The sequence below is a fragment of the Silurus meridionalis genome, chromosome 20 (genome assembly GCF_014805685.1).
Source record: "Silurus meridionalis isolate SWU-2019-XX chromosome 20, ASM1480568v1, whole genome shotgun sequence".
Classification (NCBI taxonomy): domain Eukaryota; kingdom Metazoa; phylum Chordata; class Actinopteri; order Siluriformes; family Siluridae; genus Silurus; species Silurus meridionalis.
Window position 1 is genome coordinate 17,157,418 of NC_060903.1, and position 20,788 is coordinate 17,178,205.

The 20,788-nt window shown below is 36.5% G+C and overlaps 1 protein-coding gene across 2 annotated transcripts in view; it reads left to right on the forward strand.

The window, feature by feature from the left end:
* The window catches only part of vipr1a (vasoactive intestinal peptide receptor 1a), a 36,302-nt gene extending 16,567 nt beyond the window's left edge, over positions 1 to 19,735 (forward strand). For both annotated transcript variants that reach the window (XM_046877185.1, XM_046877186.1), the window contains exons 4-13: positions 1,445 to 1,548; positions 2,159 to 2,268; positions 2,753 to 2,882; positions 8,726 to 8,879; positions 10,383 to 10,443; positions 15,133 to 15,199; positions 15,286 to 15,377; positions 16,217 to 16,346; positions 17,759 to 17,800; positions 18,343 to 19,735. In XM_046877185.1, the coding sequence (XP_046733141.1) occupies positions 1,445 to 1,548; positions 2,159 to 2,268; positions 2,753 to 2,882; positions 8,726 to 8,879; positions 10,383 to 10,443; positions 15,133 to 15,199; positions 15,286 to 15,377; positions 16,217 to 16,346; positions 17,759 to 17,800; positions 18,343 to 18,525 (1,073 nt within the window). In that variant the 3' untranslated portion in view covers positions 18,526 to 19,735. The remainder of the gene's footprint in view (positions 1 to 1,444; positions 1,549 to 2,158; positions 2,269 to 2,752; positions 2,883 to 8,725; positions 8,880 to 10,382; positions 10,444 to 15,132; positions 15,200 to 15,285; positions 15,378 to 16,216; positions 16,347 to 17,758; positions 17,801 to 18,342) is intronic.
* The last annotated feature ends 1,053 nt before the right edge of the window (positions 19,736 to 20,788 follow it).

Sequence of the window (20,788 nt, forward strand, 5' to 3'; positions counted from 1 at the left end):
GTGTTTCCTGTTGTTGTTTCCTTGTTGCTTTGGGAGTTAATGATTCTCACATGGTGCTCATTATCCCTAATTACTCTGCATTTCAACATTTTGAGAATTTTATTCCTTATAAGAATAATAACATGGCTGCATTTTAAGCCAGATGTGTTGATGCTGATGTGTTAGATATCCAAGAACTGTGAAGTCAGATGGTAGATTTTGGATTGGAAGGTCTTGAGTGCAAATCCCAGCATCATCAAGCTGCTGGGCTCTTGAGCAAGGCCCTTAACACTCAGCTGCTCAGTTGCAAAAATTAGATAATTTTAGGTTGCTCTGGAAAAGTGCATCAGCCAAATGCCATAAATGTAAATGGGAAGGTGGTCACAGTCAGATGGGTTAGGAAAAGCTAAAAAGAAGGAATATGTTGTAGATAATTTAAAGAGGCTGCATAGTTACAACAATGCACTGTATAATTGGGGAATTTGGTAATGCACAAGAAAATCATCATTTTTAATAAGATTTTAACATATAATTAATTTTTAGAAATACTAAGTCCAGCAGTACAAATAATTAGTTATAATAATAAATAAGAAACCTCGAAAAACTAGTAACTAGTTTCTGTGCTTTGATTTTCATGAACTCCAGGAGTAAGCTCTAATTAGAGGAGAATTTTTTTTAAAGACAATGTTTTATTCATCTTGTTCATTCATTTATCTCACTAATTGCGCTGAATTCTACCGACCTTCAAAAGCAAAGTAACACGTTAGCTCAACTTTAATGAGAAAATCTTTACTTGGACAGAAAACTCCACATTTCATCGAGTTGGTTTTTGGAGGTGACATTTTAGAAAGCTGGAAACTCGGTGCAAACTCGGGTTAGAAAATCCATTTAAGTCCACCGAATCAAAGTTTTGAAGCAAAAATGCATTAGTTATGAAGTGGAGTGCTTTGACCTTTTCAGTCAAAAATTGAAAAAAAGCAGCAGGCAGTGTCCAGGACAAACTCTCACCTCCTGAGTCTCTCTGAAAGTAGCATAAAGTTTCCTGCTGCCCTCCCGAGCCACTTCCCTTAGTCAGCAAGTTTTTATTTTGTGCTTTCTTCACCAAAAGAGGAGAACTACCCTGGAGTTGAAGAAATTTCTCATCTCTGATTTCCAGGCGCATTTAACAGGATTTTAGTCCAGGACTATCATCTCTGTCTCGTCTGTCACGATTCAGGAACAACAAATTTACCAACGATAACAAAAACTCTGTAGCAAACCTCAAAGGAACTGTTACCGATGGCAACATTGGGGAGCTGAGAGCGTTCTGTGTCTTGTTCTATTTAAAAATCATGAAGGATTATTATAACGTATCTACAGGCTGTTTTCAGCTTCTTCTCTTTAAAATAGCTGTATTATGGTTTCCTGCTTGAAAAAAGTATACATTTTTTGTAATCTTTAGATAATCCGTGGCTTGTTTTTGTAGGTAATATATCGAGGGTATGCACGGAGGACGGCTGGACGAACATCGACTCCGCCGTGAGCGCTCAGAACTGCGGCTATAGCCTCAATTTCACTGAAGTGGACATGGTGCGTATGCTTTAATAATGGGTTCATTCTTTATAGGTATCAGGGTTTTAATTACTATTAAGTTGTACTAGAAGGTTGTCTGTAAAAAAAGCTCTCCTGTATTTTGCTTCATAACACCCCCCCCTTTAATTCTGAGATGAGTCTCGGGTTGAAATGATGCAAAACATCCTCTAATCATGATGCTTCCACCACCAAATTTTACTGTATGAATAGTGGAATTTGATGTACAGACAGCATTAGGTTTATGCCTAAAACGTCTTGTCTTAAACTCATTCACATACAGTCCTCTTTTTTTGCAGAGTTCTTGAAATGATTGCTTTTTCCTCCCTTTACTTCATTTCTCACTCCATTTAACTGTTGGCCTCACTGTGGCTTCCCTCACCAGTTTTGGTTTATCAGAGGTGGCTTTGTATACAATGAATAAATCATTTGTGAAGTGCTATAAAAATATAAAAACACCCACTTTTAAGGTGGTAACCATGACTTTTTTTTGTCTTATCCTTTAATTACATACCCCAAGTGTTTATTTTTGCTTTGGTTTCTGATACATATCTATGACTGTACCAATATTTTCAACCTGTATATAGTTCTGAATGTGTGCTGTGTGCAGGATTTCTCTCACGGTGAATTCCTGCGCTCTGTGAGGATCGGATACACCATCGGTCACGCCGTGTCTCTGGCGTCCCTCGTCATCGCCATCTTCATTCTGTGCTTTTTCAGGTATTTTTTGCGGCATTTCACACACGTGTGACCAGATCAATCCGGGTGCGTTATTCAGTCGTTTGATTTCTTCAGCACGGTCGCAAAGCGTCACAGAATCACGTTTTAATATCCGTTAAAACCTTCACATTACGATTAGCTTTAAATGGCTCCTATTTAGGTCACATATTCAGGTTTCTGTCATCACATACAAAACGAGTTTTATCTCTTTCTCATCACACAGAGATGGCTGGACACGTCTTAAGTAGCTTTCTTTTTTCCTTTTAAAGCATCACACAGTCAGTTAAACAGAAAAACAGGCCTCACGCATGCTGCGGTCTCTCGAATGAAAACAACACACACCAGATGTTCGCCGCGTGGGCACTCTCTTGAGTGATTCTGTTGTGCGACAGAACAGTGATGTGTCGCAGAAATAAAGCAAGTTTTATAAATACAAAAATGATATATAGTTATGAGATAAACAATCGTGTTGTTTTATGTCTAGGAAGCTCCATTGTACGAGGAACTACATTCACATCCATCTCTTCCTGTCATTCATTCTGAAGGCCATCGCGGTCATAATGAAGGACGTGGCTCTCTATGAGGTGGATCCAGACGAGTGCAATCCTGGTTCTGTAAGACGTTTTTCCGAATTTACTTCAATGTTATGTTAATTGAACGATGAAAGTGACTAAACTTCTCATAGTATTGAAATCTTAATTATTTACCATGACTATTTATTACATTACGCTTTTAAACATCTGAACAGCCCTGATTGCTCTGTGATGTTGTTATGAATCAAATCTCGATGTAATATAACTGCTCTTATTCTATATTGTTAACATTTCTATAGTAGCAATGAATTAACAGTGAATTATTATGGAGGATGTTGCATATAATCTGAATCGCACAAAATCCAGTGGCGGGTCGTGCATTTGGTACCTAGGCCTTCAGTGGGGACGTATCCGACTTAATCCACCTCTTAATACCACCACTATCACGCCGCAATTATAGAAACAATCAATACATACAAAAACGCAATATAACAACGCGTGGCATTACAGAGAGAGAGGTATTTCACATGTGGAAGTTGAAAACTATTTTACTAAAGCAAGAAACCCAGTCAAGACTCCAAACCTCCACAACTGTGCACCTACAACATCTGGAGCAGTCCAGAATCAATATTTGTCTAATAACATGACAAAAACATTAAAAATGTAAATTAAATACAACCTACTCACCAGAGATGCAGACTCATAATGTGCACCGCTCCTCAGAGGCTGTAATCCAGTGGTACCGCTCGTATTCACTGGTCTGGAAGTGGTGAACAAACCCTTTCCCGGGCTGAGACACGCTAGCTAGCTTCGGGGTTGGCCGACATGCATCAAGATGTCAAGCTTTTCTTGAAAATGTATTTTTATGAATGTCCGAGACAAAATCAATTTCTCTTCCTCCATAGGCGTTAAAAAGTCTAACTCAGATGTATTAATGTGTGCAGAGCTACACACGTGTTTTGCAAGTCGAACTTGGCTGTAACAGTTTCCCTCTGACCAACCAATCAGAGGACGGGAAAATGCTGACGCTATTCTGTGAGGCTAAAAACTCATCGGTTAAAGAATAATATTTTCTTTGGTAAAAAGGCCAGCATTACAGATTCTGAAGGCCCTGGGCAGATAAGATTGACATGGCAGCACATAGAGGCTGAAATCTGATTGGACAAAAAATCTACCCTCCACATACACGTACTGAAGCAGTGCAGCAAAGAGAAACACTACAAAATGAAGAGAATAAACTGTTGGGAATAAATTAATACAATTTTATTGAACAAATATTAGAATTTAGGTTGTAAATGTAGGTCAGTGCTTCTGATAGTGTTTAGGCCAGCAGAGAAGACTTTGCAGGCCCTGACCGCCCACCACTGACAAAATCTAATCATGACATTGACAAAGGAAAGCATTAATTGTTGAGTAATAGCAGTTGTTGTGATCATGACAGTCATGAAATGAGAAATATAAATAAATGTATTGCTATAAAAAATGTAAAACTTGTTTCATAGATATTCCACATAGTCCATTGCTTTGATAAATGGATCTACACCACACTGTGGTGTTTAATAAACAGGAAATCGCTGGCAAACTGCTGTGGTTTAAGAGGAATTTTAGTAGGAATTAATCTTCAGGATGGTAACAATAACTCAGTCTGTATATTCGATTATTTTCCTACTTTGTGGTAAACCTAACCCTAATCATTTTATAGCATCTTTCAATTAGTCCACATTAATAAATAACTATATATATATATATATATATATATATATATCACCATCAAATGTCTGCTATGAAGCCTAAACTTGGATTTAATATACCACAGATTTTCAATAACGAGCATATACAAAGCTAGCACCGTTCCTACTAATCGCTCTAAGATCTCTGCCTTTAGTTTAAAGGAAACATCTGACCTTCAGCAGCTTCACCTTTGTGGTCCTTCGGGAGCTGGGAGAGATTGGTTTCCGCTTTATCGCAGCATTTACAGTCAGCACTTGAGGGTTTTTATTGTGCTTCATATCAGGACTACTGATCTACTGGGCTTCTAATGGAGCTCCTGCTGTGGGTTAATGGTCATAGTATGAGGATAAATTATTTCCCAGAGCTGTTAAACCTTCTGTAAGGAATTCAAAATGTACTTCAGAAATCTGAACAACACTGTGTGTGTGTGTGTGTGTGTGTGTGTGTGTGTGTGTGCGTGTGTGCGCGTGTGCGTGTGTGTGTGTGTGTGTGTGCGTGTTTGTGTGTCTATATAGGTGTCTTTATAGGTCTCAATATAGGTGTGTTTTTATTTCAAGTAAAACTTGTACCTCAGAGTTGATGTTTACTGTTTTCTCCTACTTCATCATTACATTTGATTTAATATATTATATATAATATATATATATGTGTATGTATATGTATTCTGCATTACTGGTACTGCTGCTGTTTTATTTGTACTTTTTTGGGGTTATCTTGGCTTGTTTTTGAGACCTGGAGGATATTTTTTCCCCCTGCGTCTAGTCCCGTGGCTTTACACCCTGCTAATGTGTTTAAATTTCACTAGTGCGAGACAGTTTTATAACATTCGAGACCCGCAGTGAAGCCTTAAGGGTTCGCACTCACGCCTTTCACAGATCCATTTCTCATCTGGGATCAATGCTGGGAGGCTTTTAGAGCTTTTTTCACTGATATTCTCTCAGGAGCCCTTTCCAAATATGGCAAACAAATGACATCTAATGAAAAGAAATCCGCCTGCGGGTGACAAACTCCATTCTTTGGAGACCCACAGCACTGCGTCAGAGTTATTTTTTCTGTTTTTTAGCTCTCATAGTGATTTTTAATGCCTTTTTATATACATGCCCTTATAATTATTGATTCTTGATAAATTCTGCAATGCTTTTTTTCAGTTTTTAAGAACTTTGACTCCTTTGGAATGCATAATAATCATTCTTATTAAATGTGTATGGAGTTTTATGTAAAAATAATAACGTTTTGGGGGAATCAGTAGAGTACATGAAGCACGGTGGTACAAGCAATACTGTTATTAATCTTTTCGATCAGATCTTCTAAGACCACTATTGTCAAGACGAATTCCATAAATTTTCATTTGTAGGTTTTTATGAAGAAACAAGATAACGTTGATGTTTTCTTCCCCTCAAGCCTGTTTCTTCTTGAATCATATTCAATTACATCATACCACAAATCAACCCTAAATGACCAGTATGTCAACTCTCTGAGGTAAATTCTAACAACTATGGAGCATGAAATAAGCAATGTTACATCAGTCACATCAGTTTCTCAGTAACTTAAAGTTACAAATTACAAGTTTTGTTGACATGTGGTGGTGTTGTTATTGTTGTAGTACTTGTTCAGTGGATAAGCTAATGTATGCTAGGTCTGCTAACAACTCGGCTAGATACCTTTGTTTGGTAGCTCTGCTGATAAATTCATGTTGTAATTCTGTTAGTAGAACAAATTGTTTTTAAAAAGTTGTAAAAAGTGTAATATTTGATACCATGCATTGAATTCAGTGAGCAGACAAAACAAAGATTAGTGCTGGATTTTATTGAGGAAATGACACAGAAAATGTCACTTTTTTGACAAGGAAATGATTCTGAAAAGATCTTGAAAGGCTACTTTCACATTTTGTTGTTTTTACACGAAATTCTTTGGGAATTTGGTACCTTTTTAATTCTTTTCCAAATTGGAAAGAACTTTTCAGAAAAAGCGTTCACTACACACCAACTACGAGTGATGCAAACACTAAGCTAGTGCTGTGAAATTCAATGACACATGACATGTTCTCTGATATTTCCATCATATTGATTTACATCATACCACAAATCAACACTTAATTACCAGTATCTGCTCTCTAAGGTAAACTCTGACAATTATAGATCATGAGAGAACTTTTCCTGAAACAAACAGTGTTAAATCAGTCACCGGGCTTTTTTGTGAACCCCGTTGTTTGCCAGATCCTTCAGAGCATTTGGAGAGGTTGCTAATGTTCTGCTTAAACAGGGTGTGTAATGAGCTTGTGTTTGCTTTTTCTATGCAGCAGCCATAACTGGTTTGCTTTGATTCTTGTATGATATTATGGATTATAATATAGCATTGCTAAATGCTAGGTGATACTAATCAGAAAGTATTGATTGGTTTTCTGATAGTAGTTGCAGGTTGTGGGGAAATCAATGCACTCATCCTAATACATGATCATATTAAAGCTAGCCAGATAACATGTTCGATTGGAGAATCAATGAGGAATTAAACATTTCAGGATGTGATTTTATAGATCTTATATTCACATTAGGTCATGTCGCACTACTCTGTAGTATATTATACATCCTATGACAGCACAATCAGAGAGTTTTATTGAATTCTACAAAATGCTTAAATTGGTTTTTCTTCAGCTTCCTTTCTTTGTCGTGTGTGTGTGTGTGTGTGTGTGTGTGTGTGTGTGTGTGTGTGTGTGTGTGTGTGTGTGTGTGTGTGTGTGGTATGGAGTGGCTTAAGTTGGTAATCTGTTGTATAAACACTCTAAGCGTCGCCCAGCCAGAAGGATACGTCATGTCTGTCACAGCGGCGATGTGCAAACACTCCAGTTCCTCCAACTCACCCACTCATCCAACACTGGTCAACACGCCACGCCTGATTAAAATGCTCTAGAAATGTTCCGCACAGCTCTCAGGCTTTATGGCACTATTTCTGATATGCCAAGCCATGCTGATAACAACCGATAAGGCTGATCAAACAGACGGAATTAAAAAGACGAAGCAGATCCCAGATCAGTCCATTATTCTAAAGCAACTGAACAAATATGTGCCAGGGTTTGATGTGGCTGTTCCGACAGCGCAGACGGCTAGTCTTTATGATGTGGAATATAAACTACTGTCATTTAAGGAGTCAGTCAGAATACATGAGCAACTTCTGGTATTCTTTTATTCCATTTTTTTTCCATGAACTGATATTTTAGCTACCTTATTATTATTACCTCAGTAGCTAACAGGTGACATTTTAGCTAGAATAAAATTCCTGTTAATTCAGTTGAATTCATATTTATTCATATGTTATTTTAACAATATAAATGTATATGTTAGTGTCTATAAGTTTATCTCTTATGAATTTATTGATACATTCAATGAATAGACAAAAGAAATATTATACATTGTATTATTTATTTATATATTATAATTATTAAATAAATGTTTTGTCACGTTTCAGTGTGTTCGCGATATCACTTTTTAGATACGTTTTTAAAATGATTTTGAGTAGGACAGATGGACGTTAGTGTTAGCCTCACATGGCTCACATTTTGCAATAATTATATTACATTATATCACAATTCTTACTATTCTAGGATACAAAAAGTATATTATGATATAACAAAAAAAAATGCTAAACTGAGTTTGACGATATGTCCAAAAAGACACAGGAGGATTAAAAAAAGTAATCAATTGCATTTGTCAAATTTGTAATTAGTAAACATAAAAATTACCAACGATATCTCAGAAAACTGTATCGCGTGTATCATTCTTCACTCGTTATATGCTATTTTGATATATCGCCCAGCCCTAATTCTTGTAACATGTTCAAAGTGTGTCTGTTGTTTTGGTTTTTTTTTGTCTATCTCTTTTTCTAATATTTGTTATTCCTAATAAATTAAATCGCCCCGTCTTTGATCCCAGTCTAACAGCTCAACTTTAAGAACTTTAATGTTTATCTGATGAGGAACTTTCACTTCCCCTCAAGTTCCTCTTTATATACAGAAGTTACACTCTCCTGAAATTAATGCAGATGTAAAGTAAAGCATCCTCTTTATATATATATATATATATATATATATATATATATATATATATATATATATATATATATATACATGATATAATAATGCGATGTGCTGTATACACACGCGTTTGAACCACAGTAAACATGGCCTTTATTTATTACAGGTAGGATGCAAGGCTGCAGTGGTGTTCTTCCAGTATGGCGTCATGGCCAGCTTCTTCTGGCTGCTGGTGGAGGGCCTCTACTTACATGCACTCCTTGCCGTCTCCTTTTTCTCGCACAGGAAGTACTTCTGGTGGTACATCCTAATTGGCTGGGGTGAGTAAGCGAGCGCAGAGCAGCAGATTTACAGTTGTTGTGATATTCGTGTTAACAACATGGTCACCATGAAGCAGCTTGTTGCAACAGCTGTGCTTTGGAAGTTCAGCCTAAAGTCAGAATCTGATTTTTTATTTTTTTTTTATTTTTTCCAAGAGTTAAGCAAAATGGCCTGTAATTATTACTGCATAATGGACTTTAAACCATCTGGTTGTGAAACAAGGAGAGAACAAAGAACCCCATATTTGGTGTTTTAGGAAAATAATTGTGGAGAAGTCTGACATGCAGTTTTCTACAACAATATAACGTGTTACCATTTTGCAAACCATTCACTCCTAGAAGAATACACATTTGTTATTCATTTATAGTTACATTTATTTTCTGCACTGGCTGTGAAACAAGTGATGGTTATTATTTATATCTGGAGTCACCAAACATTTTTCTATGAGGGCCACATAATTTCTCCTTACTCTCCTTACGGCCGGGGCGGTCTGTAACAGAAAATTTCATGGGCCGGAGTGACTCCTAGTATTATTGTGGGGATTTTATTATAATTTTAAATGTATTTATTATCTTTAGGTATACAAGATGAATTTATTATTTTGTTCTGCGCTACTTTTCAAAAGATATATCGCCTATTAAAAGATCATAATTACTATCTTGATGGCACGTTTTAATATTCATTTTTATTGAAATCAAAATATTTACTTATTTATGCATATGCATAAGGTTATTAAATTAAAATATTCTCGATTTTGTCGTATCGCTTTTATTGTAAGATCGAAAACTCACATACTTGAAGAAAGTAAAAATACTTCCTTATTGGTCCACAAGTGATTAAGAAACCCTGTGAATGCAATAGCTACTGTTATAAAAAATTGATTTTTTGACCAAAATTGAGAATTTATCCTAACGGTGGTTTAAGAGCCACTAATATCCGATTATGAATGTTAGGAATAAAAGAAGTTTCCAAAATGACAGCGATGTAAGCTTGAAGTCATGGTCTGAGTGCGTCCGTTCATTATCCGAAAATAAAATCATGCCTGACCCAACATTGCAGCTTGTGCAATAAAAACAAGGGTGAAAAAAAGGGTAACTTGACATTTGAGATCTTAATGATCTCCATTAAACTGACCAGTGATCTGATGTATGGAAAAAAAAAGCAGCGAGGATCCGGCCGGTCCTGTGAGAAAAACAACGTACGCTGATTAATACTTTTGGATCGCGGTGTCATAACAGTTTCGTGAAATAACCGGCGTGAATCACACACACAGCATTTAAATGGCAGCGTGTGGTGGAACCGATGAACCTTTCAGATATGGTTGCGAAATATCTTGAAGATTAATATGCAAGTCTAGTTATCTTCACTCCCTAGCGCTAAACAAATTCAAATCAAATTTATCAAGTGAAATGTTTCCAGAACCGGGTTGCCTTGTGCGTAGAAAATAAAAAATTGCCACTAAAATGACCACCTTTTGCTTGTGTGTGTTTCTCTCTACCCAGGAGTCCCGGCAGTCTTCATCAGCATATGGAGCATTGCTAAAGCCTACTTGCATGATGTCGGGTAAGCGCCTCTCTTTTTTTTTTTCCTTCCTCGAGAGCCGTTTTATAAACCCCACACAGAATATGTTTCACATACACAAACATTTCTTCTCACAGACGGTTGCGTGCAAACGGCTCCCGAGAAGCTTACTCAACCTCGGGGCCGCTCCATTATCAGGGGTTTGGTGTACACAAAAGTAATGTCGCATCCAAACACACCGAATACGAAGATAAGCGGAGTGTTTATGAGTTGGAAGAAGGCGGCATCACCTACAATGTTTCGGGTTTGACATTATAGTGCAGAATTCATACGGTTACACGGATACACTGATATTAAATGCACACCGTTCACCTTGACTGTTGATTTCTGTAAAGCTGCTTTGAAACAATGTCTGTTGTGAAAAGCGCTATAGAAATAAACTTGACTTGACTTGACTTGATACACACACATAGACACAGCTTTGACTGTGTATTTATCTCAGTGTGTGCATTTATACGCATCTTGCAGGTGCTTTTTATTTATAATAGCACACAAATGAGTCAGAACTGCATCCAGTTAAAGATTACGAACCTTCTACAATGATCTAACAGCGTCTCTCACAATCCTACAGTATGCTCACTAACGCAGAGCCTCGATTGGAGAATAAGTTGTAATTACAAGTTGTAATTGCACAATGAAACTCTTCAATGGTCCTTCTCATGAATAGAACAGGAACAAATAAATAATAAACAGTAAAATTACACAATAGTAATTAATAATTGCTCATTATAATTAAGTGTTATTATTATTATTATTATGATTATTGCACGATTTTATGACTCCGTTTATTTTAATGAGTCGTATTATAATATTTAATGTAATTTAATGGCTCAGTGTACTTTTATGAGCCGTGCTGTAATAATTGTGTAATTACATGGCTCAGTGTTTTTTTAAGAGTCATATTTAAATATTAATAGTAAGGACAGGTCTGTGTGTGTTTTTTTTTTCATTTAGTTCACACAGGAGGAAGAATTTAGTATGAAGCACGATTCAGTGTTTAACACATAATGTAAAAAAATGATAGTACAGATACAGGTGCTGGGTAAGAGCGTTTAAAACAGCAGGCAAAAATCAGAAAAGGCATAGGAAGGGTGATTCGCATAAAGAGGACAGGAAACGAGGAAACAGAAACAAGATGGAGAACCGGAAAAAATGTGAAGCATGAAACATAAACAGCTCGGTAATCACAGTGAGTTATTTTGTGTATACAGAACACAAACATAGAAAAAAAATAAAAGAAAGAAAAGGTGCTTTATACTGGTCACATGGACTTTACAGCACAGTGAAATTCTTTCTTTGGCTGAACTATAATATAGCACCCCTGGAGCACTGACGGTTAAGGGCCTTGCTTAAGGGCCCCAACAGTGGCAGATTGGCAATACTGGGGCTTGAACCCCCAACCTTCCGATTAGTAACCCAGAGCCTTAACCACTTTGATGACCACGAGATTAGACACAACTTAGTCACGCATTTTCCTGTTCTAAACCTACCTGAAATTAATACTTTTCAAGTGTTTAATCCTCGAATCAACATGCGCATGGACGAATACGGATGCTTTATGCAAATGTATGTTTAAAATAAGTGAAACCAAACTCAACATAGAGCACGAAGACAAAATATTTTAAAGTAATTATGGTATTTTAAATGACGTAAATCATCAGGACACGCAACAAAACTTTTGCTATGTTTCCACACGGACGGTTTTAATTGCCGGATTTGTGCATGATGGCGGATTTTGGGGCTTCATTTGAGACTTGGAGCGTCAGTAAAACAAATATTTAGTGATTAAAAATTATTTTTCGGTCGAGTTAATTTTTTTATATCTGAGTTTTATATCAGGTTTTAATTTCTCCTTTATATTTATTTATTTGTATTTTTAGGTCAAACAGAAATGCGCGCTGCATTAAAATGAATTCACATTAACGTGTTAATAATGTGTTCAATTTGACAGCCCTAATATATATATATATATAAGATCTTTACTTATAATCTTACATTCCAGTGCTCATGTTAGTTCTCACTCTCCAGTGTTCTGCATTGTTTAAAGATTCATAATCACACTCTTAATATCACCCAAATGAGGATGGGTTCCCCTTCTTGAGTCTGGTTTCTCTCAAGGTTTGTTCCTCATTACATCTAAGGGAGTTCCTTGCCACAGTCCCCACGGCTGCTCATAAGGGATAAATACACATCATTCACCTTAACTGTTAAATTTTGTAAAGCTGCTTCGAGACACTGTCTGTTGTGAAAAGCGCTATAGAAATTAAAAAAAAAAAAAAAAAAAAATATATATATATATATATATATATATATATATATATATATATATATATATATATATATATATACAGACACACAACCGCTGAAGTGAAGACCTATAAATAAACAGACCCTTAAACATATGAAACAGTGAGACATAATGTGAATAAATAAAAAAAGGAACACAAAAACATGGTACATGGTAACGATGACAATGTGGAAGTATGTAACGATGCGTGTGCTCCGTAAACGAAACAGAGGTGGGAATCTCTGAAATAGAGAACTGGCATGAGAATGTATTCTTGGACTAGAAAGCATTTCCATCAGCTGCTCTGGATAAAGGTCTCTTCAAATATAAATGTAATTGCTTAAGAATTTTGATTCTTCTTGACAAAATTATGCACCGATCAGCCATAGAACCAGTGACGTGATTATCTTGTTACAATAACACCTAGCATTATTATTAGGCAGAAAGTGGACAGTTTGGTTTAAAAGTAAATCTCAATCAGTAGCTATTAATAGCTCTGAACTCCTGTTAATCATTGCCAATGTCTGTGTGTGTGTGTGTGTGTGTGTGTGTGTGTGTGTGTGTATTTATTAATATTTTTGGAGATATATATTGTAACAATCACGTTAGTGCTATACTTTTTTTAGAGTAAACAGACAGATACTGCGCATTCATTAACGTTCTACAGACGTAGTAATTCCACCTGGACCAGCAGAAATACAGGCCAGCCATCTCCTTCTCGTAAAACAGTCTCGGGAATTTATCGAAAACAGGATTAACTGCGCTCGGTAAATCTGGTAGATCTAATGTTCAGCGTGGCTCAGCAGCGAAACTCAGGTCCAGGATTGAGTTTCTGAATCATGCTGCCTGGAAGTGACTGGAAAGTTTGGCAGAAAAACACTAAGTTGTGCACAAAATAATCTGATGTTAATGCAAAAGTGATGTAATGAGTGATGTAATGAGTGATGTAATGAGTGATGTAGTAAGTGATGTAAGCATCAGTTAAGCACTGTACTAAAATCATGACACAGTCACTTCAAACTTACTCATCAGTCTCATATCAGTGTTTTCTGTTTTCTATATAAAACAGGCAAAATGACGTCACAAAGCTAAAAACATAAAGCACGTGAAAGAATCTTGCATAATTATATTAAAGTACTATACAAGTATATTAGTACAAGTATCCTATACAAGCGGAAAATGTACTTATTTATTTGTTTGTTTTTTTGTTTAAGTTACCGTATTTTTCGGACTATAAGCCACTACTTTTTCCCCACGTTTTGAACCCCGCGGCTTAAACAACAAAGCGGCTTATTTATGAATTTTTCCTGGGTTTTTCCCGGTTTCACAAACTTCAAGCCAAAAAAATGAACCCCATAACATTAGACCAATGAAATTTCCGAACGGAAACGAAAAAACGCACCTCACCTGTGTTCTGAGCTGCACGGCATCGGGAGAAAAAAGTTTTCCACCGATGAAGATTTTTAAACGCACGACGATGCCAAAAGATAAACTGCAGAGAGAAATTGTTGTGAAAGGAAGGAGGAAGACAGTGAACAATGACTTTCTTGGTCGGCTACTGTTTAGATACAAGCCGTTGTAACGCGTTGAGTCTGGGTGAAGGGAGAGCTCGCTAACTCCAGTTACAACAGAAATCATATAAGCACAGACAGGTTTCCAAAACTCGTGCTTTTTAATTTTTTTTGGCAACAGTGTTACGGGTTAGTCAAAGAAACTTAGAAATGAGCATCAGAAAATAATAAGGACATATTCCTCGCTCTTGCACACATGCAGTAATACTGGAAGAATGCAGTGATGTGCTGTTCTCAAAATGCCGCTCTGCTCTTAAAGGAGCCACAACATATTTCACCCGTTACACCGTGTAACAGACACTCTCTTTCGTTAAAGCCTGTGTAAAGTTCATTAGTTTCAGTGTAGTTTCACAGTCTTCACAGGCTTATAGACAGGTGCGGCTTATTTATGTTTAAAATAAAAATCTTTGTCAAATTCAGGGGGTGCGGCTTATATATGAGTGCGCTTTATAGTCCTGAAATTACGGTACTATCTATCGATCTTTTTTTATATAAATAATATAGTTAATTAATTAATTACAAAAAGAAAGTACTGTAGCCCCTTTTTGTTTTATTATTATTATATTTTTTTATATTTGTTTTTTTACAAGCGATATTTTTGTTAAACTTAAGCCACAGTAGAAAAATTAAAGAGTTCAGACATAAAAAAACTCTTCCTTGTGAGGAACGTTGTGAAAAGAATTCGGTGCATTTCAGTTTTGAACAAATGAAAACAAGCTCTATTGAAAGAACACATTCTTCCTGTTTAAACCAAAAGAATGGGAAATCTAAATATATTGAACAAATACCACATTGTGTTTTGTTCTTTTCCAGATGTTGGGATTTTATTGATGACAATCTGTGGTGGATTATAAAAACCCCTAGTCTGCTAATAATCCTGGTGAGTTGCGTAGACTCTGACTAGAGCCTGGAATCAGAGCTGAAGATGAAGTCCAATCAATAATCAATAATTGTCCGTATTTGCAGTTAAATTTCATCCTGTTCATATGCATCATCCGGATTCTTCGTCAGAAAATCAACTGCAGGGACATCGGGAGGAACGAATCGAACCAGTACTCGTAAGTTTCGCACCGCGTGACGTGAACCAGAGAAGGTCTCATCACATAAACAACGTGTGTTGCTTGTTGAATCGTGTGTCGTTGTATTGATTTCGGTTTTGGTGAGGATTTAAGTGAGAAGCTGCACACGTTGGTATTCAGTCCTCAGACTTATCAACAGACTACAAATCTACAGCGCTATAAGAAGGGTTGCCATTTTAGACTGATATTAAATACATATATGACACAATTACATTTTTCACAGACTCCTCTTTGTGAACTCCACAAATCTTTATTTACTTCAGAGGAGTATTATTGCGTATTATTTTGAGAAATTGATTCACTTGTAGACCAAATTATTATATTTTGCTGAAAACAGTATGTTTACTTTAAAGGAAAGTACATTTATTTCCTGAAACATCAACAATAATTGTAAACAGACAGACAGACAGACAGACAGACAGATAGTTCTAGATTTTAAGACATGAAAATGTAAAATTTGAAAATGTGCAAGAAGGAATCTACATATATAAATATCAACATATGTAAAAGTACAATATATAAAAATGTGTGTACATCATATATGGGATATGTATTGTATATACATTATATGCTGTTTTTTTTTTTTTTTTTTTTACCTGTGATCGTTTATTGTTTGCCCAAATGCATGTTTAAATGGTAACAACAAAAATGACCCATTTATCAAGAAAACTTCAGATTTGCTACGTACGTGCAGGTAAACGTAATAATCCGAATGGGAAAACTAGAAAATGACAAACACATGCGTGTGAACTTTTTCTGGTGGTACTATTGAGGAAATATTTAAAGGTCTGAATTCAAGTTTACGCTCTAATTTGCAGGAGGTTGGCGAAATCGACTTTGCTTTTGATTCCTCTGTTTGGAATCAACTACATCATCTTTGCCTTCATGCCTCATCAGGTGAAGTCTTACATGCGGCTAGTGGTTGACCTTATATTGGGTTCTTTTCAGGTATGAGCTTAAAATTCCTCTCTTTCTTACACACACAATGTCTTTATTTCACTCTCATTGTTGTTTATCTGGTCCGGATTCCTGAAATGCCAGGAAAATCCATAAAGTGGCAACAGCAGTGATGAATATGTCCTGGGATCTGCAATCCCCCTCCCTTTATTCAGACTTGTTTGTTTTTCAGCCAGAAATGGCTGTCAAGAGAAAGAAGCACCATCCCCAACTCATCTCTTTTTCTCCAGGGTCTAATAAAGTATGCGGAGAGTGAAATACGGCCATGTCTTTAGTAGTAAATATACTTATATTGAATCTGTAAGAGTGGCTTGAATAAGTAGAATTCCCCAAAGCGTTGTAAAAGGTTATGGAACATCGCTGATCCAGCTGTATGTTTTAGGAATGCAGTTTTAAGGACTTTAGGGGGAACATGGAGAACACACAGAGATTACAGTGAAAGTGCTCTTTGAGTAAAAAAGTAGTACTGTTTTTATAAAAAACTGCCCGAAATTGCATGTCCTGAAGACCGTCATTGTAAAGAACAAACATACAAATGTATAAAAACATACGATGTGCTGGGGCTTTAACCCATAAACTTCTCATCAGCAAACCAGAGCCGTACCCAATGAGTTCCGTTTACATATATTTACATATATTTACATATATTTACATATATTTGACATACTTTCAAAATGTATGAGCATCATGCATATCAGAATTTCATTCTTTTATTCGGTTTATATTAAATATACCTGTTTCTCTTTTGCTGTGTTTTTAATGCTGAAACACACTCGTTTGCACTGAGCTGGTCTTTACTCACTACTTCATACCTGCACTTTTTATAGAACAAAATTATTCGCAATACGACACATTATAGATACGATGCAATGCGACGTAATGGAAAAAATCTGATGCTCTGCAATTCAATATGGTGCAGAAAGTTCATTTCTATTTCTTTGGTTCAGACACACAGCAAATCATCAGTTTACTTAAGAGCCTTAAGAGCCTTCTGACTTCTAACGCATGGCCTTTTTACAAGCAAAAAACCCAAAAAGATTAAATATAACCAGATGTTCTTTTCCTGTACTGTATTCAGGAAGATGCAGCTCTACCTCTGCCATGTTAATCTCTATTCTGTGCGACGCTCAGGACACGCCTCGGTCTTCATATTGTTGTGATACGTCACATTTACGTAGCACATATCTACATATACATATACACATAAAATATTGGTCACAAATTATTGGTCACTTTCTAAATAATAATAGTATAGCACATAATAATTATGTATGAATAAATTAACTTTTATGCCGGTGCACCAAAGCGAATCACTGAATCTTACCATTTTTAATATAAGACTTTTATGATCTTAAGAATGCAGGACTTTTCTAAACATGTATGTACTTTTTTCCTTCCCTCAGGGCTTCTGTGTCGCTATCCTGTACTGTTTCCTGAACGGAGAGGTAATGCATAAAATAATATCTTTTAAATTTTTTGGGTTATTTATAATTTTAAACACAGTTTTAAACATATAAACTTAAAGATTACATGCAATAGATTTTGTTATATTTCATTTTATTTTCTAGTTCGACCCAGTAAAAACTAATAATACATCATCGCCACCTACTGGATATTCTGTGAACTACAGTAACACCGCGCATATTTTCAGCGAGGTTAATTGTGATATTGATTCAGGGCATTTTTGAGAATAAGGATTCAGGTACTTAAGTACTTGTACTTGCCTGTAGAATAACTAGAACTAATGCAAAGCATCTATATTTGAATGAAATTCCTGTTGATATAATTTTTATTCACATGGGAAAGGATATTAATCTCCGCACAAAAATCTACCTTGCAAATCGTGCATTTCCTTTTTGTTTCCATAAAACAAAACATTATTATGTTGGACTGATATTATTATAGCATCTTACTTATTTTTCCAATAAAGATATTAGTGAAGGTAATAAATAGATTTTTCACCACTGTGTCTCCAACTGTGATTCAGGTGCAGGCTGAGATCAAGCGAAAGTGGCACATGCAGAGGTTTCTGGGCACCAACCCCAAGTACCACCAGCCTTCTCTGGCCAGCAACGGCAGCACCTCCAACACCCAGATCACCATGCTTACCAAGTGCAGCCCCACCACACAGCGTGTCTCCAGCTACACGGACGACTTCTCCACTATTTGAGATGACAGAATGACCTCACATCCAAAAATCGAGAACTCCCCGTCCCACGCTCCTGGGTCGAGCTCAGAGCTGAACTCATTTCCATCTTTGCAATGTTGAGGGGGGTGGGGGCAGTGGAATGCTGGGGAGTTTAGATGCTCGGCGTCAAACAGGCATGTGGTCTAGCGCATCCATGATGTAAATGCTGATGTTCTTAATCATTCTGGTAGCTAGCCCTTGCGAAGGATCGTCGGAGGAAGAGCGGGTTTTCCCACTTTTATAATTACGTCATTGTCATGGAACATTTTGAGGTCCAAATATTTTAAAGAATGCAAAGAACGGACAGAAGATGTGCACTCTGTGAAGTTCCAGAGTGAGAATTATGTCTTGTGGAACTCTAGAATGCACACACCCCACACACACCTACCAGGATGGGATCTGTGATATGAGTGGTGACATTTCTGTTCATCCAGGCGCTATCAACCTATTTCAGCTGAATTCATTTGTCAGGTTTTAAACACTTCATTACCTGTAAGGCGACCTCAGAGGTGTGCAATAGGCCCTTTTCATTTCATATTTTTTGCTCTCATTATTAAGAGAACAGCATAAACAATCTACCGTCTTTTTTTTGCATTTTCTATTTGTTCCTTGTGCCACCCTTCCTTAATTTCATTTTAATTGCCAACCTCTTATTTGTTCCACTGACAGTCATGAAGAATGTTTAATTTTTAATCACAGTGTATTTATCCTGTATGTATGTATGTATGTGTGTGTGTGTGTGTGTGTGTGTGTGTGTGTGTGTGTGTGTGTGTGTGTGTGTGTACTCTGGGTGTTTTGTGCCTGTAATGTTATTTTATAGATCTCTCTGTAAATGTTGGCATAGTAAGATTTTGTAAGATTTGGATTCTATAGGAATATATTACTGTGCTATATTAGTCCAGACAGTTCAAAATACTCATTTTTATTTTTTTATATACTTGTAAATGTCTTTTATAATTTTGGGACCAGAATGTGTGTGTGTGTGTGTGTGTGTGTGTGTGTGTGTGTGTGTGTGTGTGTGTGTGTGTGTGTGTGAGACCAATATTTTCTTTGAACTGGTACAATTCTCATGAATGTTTACGTGCATGCTCGTAATACATGTGTAGAAATAAAACTATTTATGTACACAAAATAAATCCAAGATTGGAGATTGGTAATTGAAATAGTTTTGAAATAAAAATCAAATAACATATCATGTCTCGCTGTGTTAAAATGCCACTCTATTCTTCTAGACATGAAGACCGCGCAGAAGAATGAAATAAACGCCTGTTGTGAGTGTATGAGTGAGAGATAGCATCTTTGTTTACTCGTTTTCTAAAATACAGTCCATCTGCTATTTATTCACGAAATCCCTTGTTAGGTTCTTCTAGTTCAGGTCCGTCACTTTCCTTCCTGCAGCACGTTACCACACCAGAGGCAGGAGCCAGACCGAGCACTCAGACTTGATTTTTAATTTGATAAGGAATACTAAACATCCCGTTGTTGATATTAAACTGGTTCTAGGCCAGCTGAACTAAACATCACAGTGAGTGCATGGTCTTGAAGACATTGCTGTGGTGGAAAATGTACAATGACAAAGCAATGACTGAAGATTCCTTCCAAAAACAATGAATTTATATGTTTTCTATTATGCTTGAAGCATCAACTGTACAAGTCCTTGAATGTGAATAAATTGTATCTATAGAAATAATTAACCTGATTATCGTTGCAGCTGCAAATATATATACTGTATATATACACTGATGATCTCTTCATCATGGCACCTGTTAGTGGGTGAAATTATTTATTAGGCAACAAGTGAACATTTTGTCCTCAAAGTTGATGTTAGAAGCAGAAAAAATGGAGGAAATGAAGCAGGGAAAAAAAAGGAGAGAGAGAAGTAGGAAACATCTCTCAAAAACTATTTACATTTTGTTGTCTAATGAATGTATCCAGACTGAAAATCCACCATATAGAACACAAGCAGAAAAAAGATGCTGGTGATCAGGAACGTCTCTGTTCTCAGTCATGTTTACATCACTGACTCCCTCTGTCTCATCCACGTTAACCCCAAACTTCTACCTCCTCATTGTGAGCTTCATAAACTAGTCTGTGGTGTGTGAGAGCCAGGAAATGATACACCAGTGGATTGAAAAAGCCGCACAATGACAAGAAACTGGTTGATGCGCTGAAAATGAGAAGAACAAAATATTAAATATGTCACGAAGTCGAAAGTACAGATATTTGTGTAATAAATGATTCATTA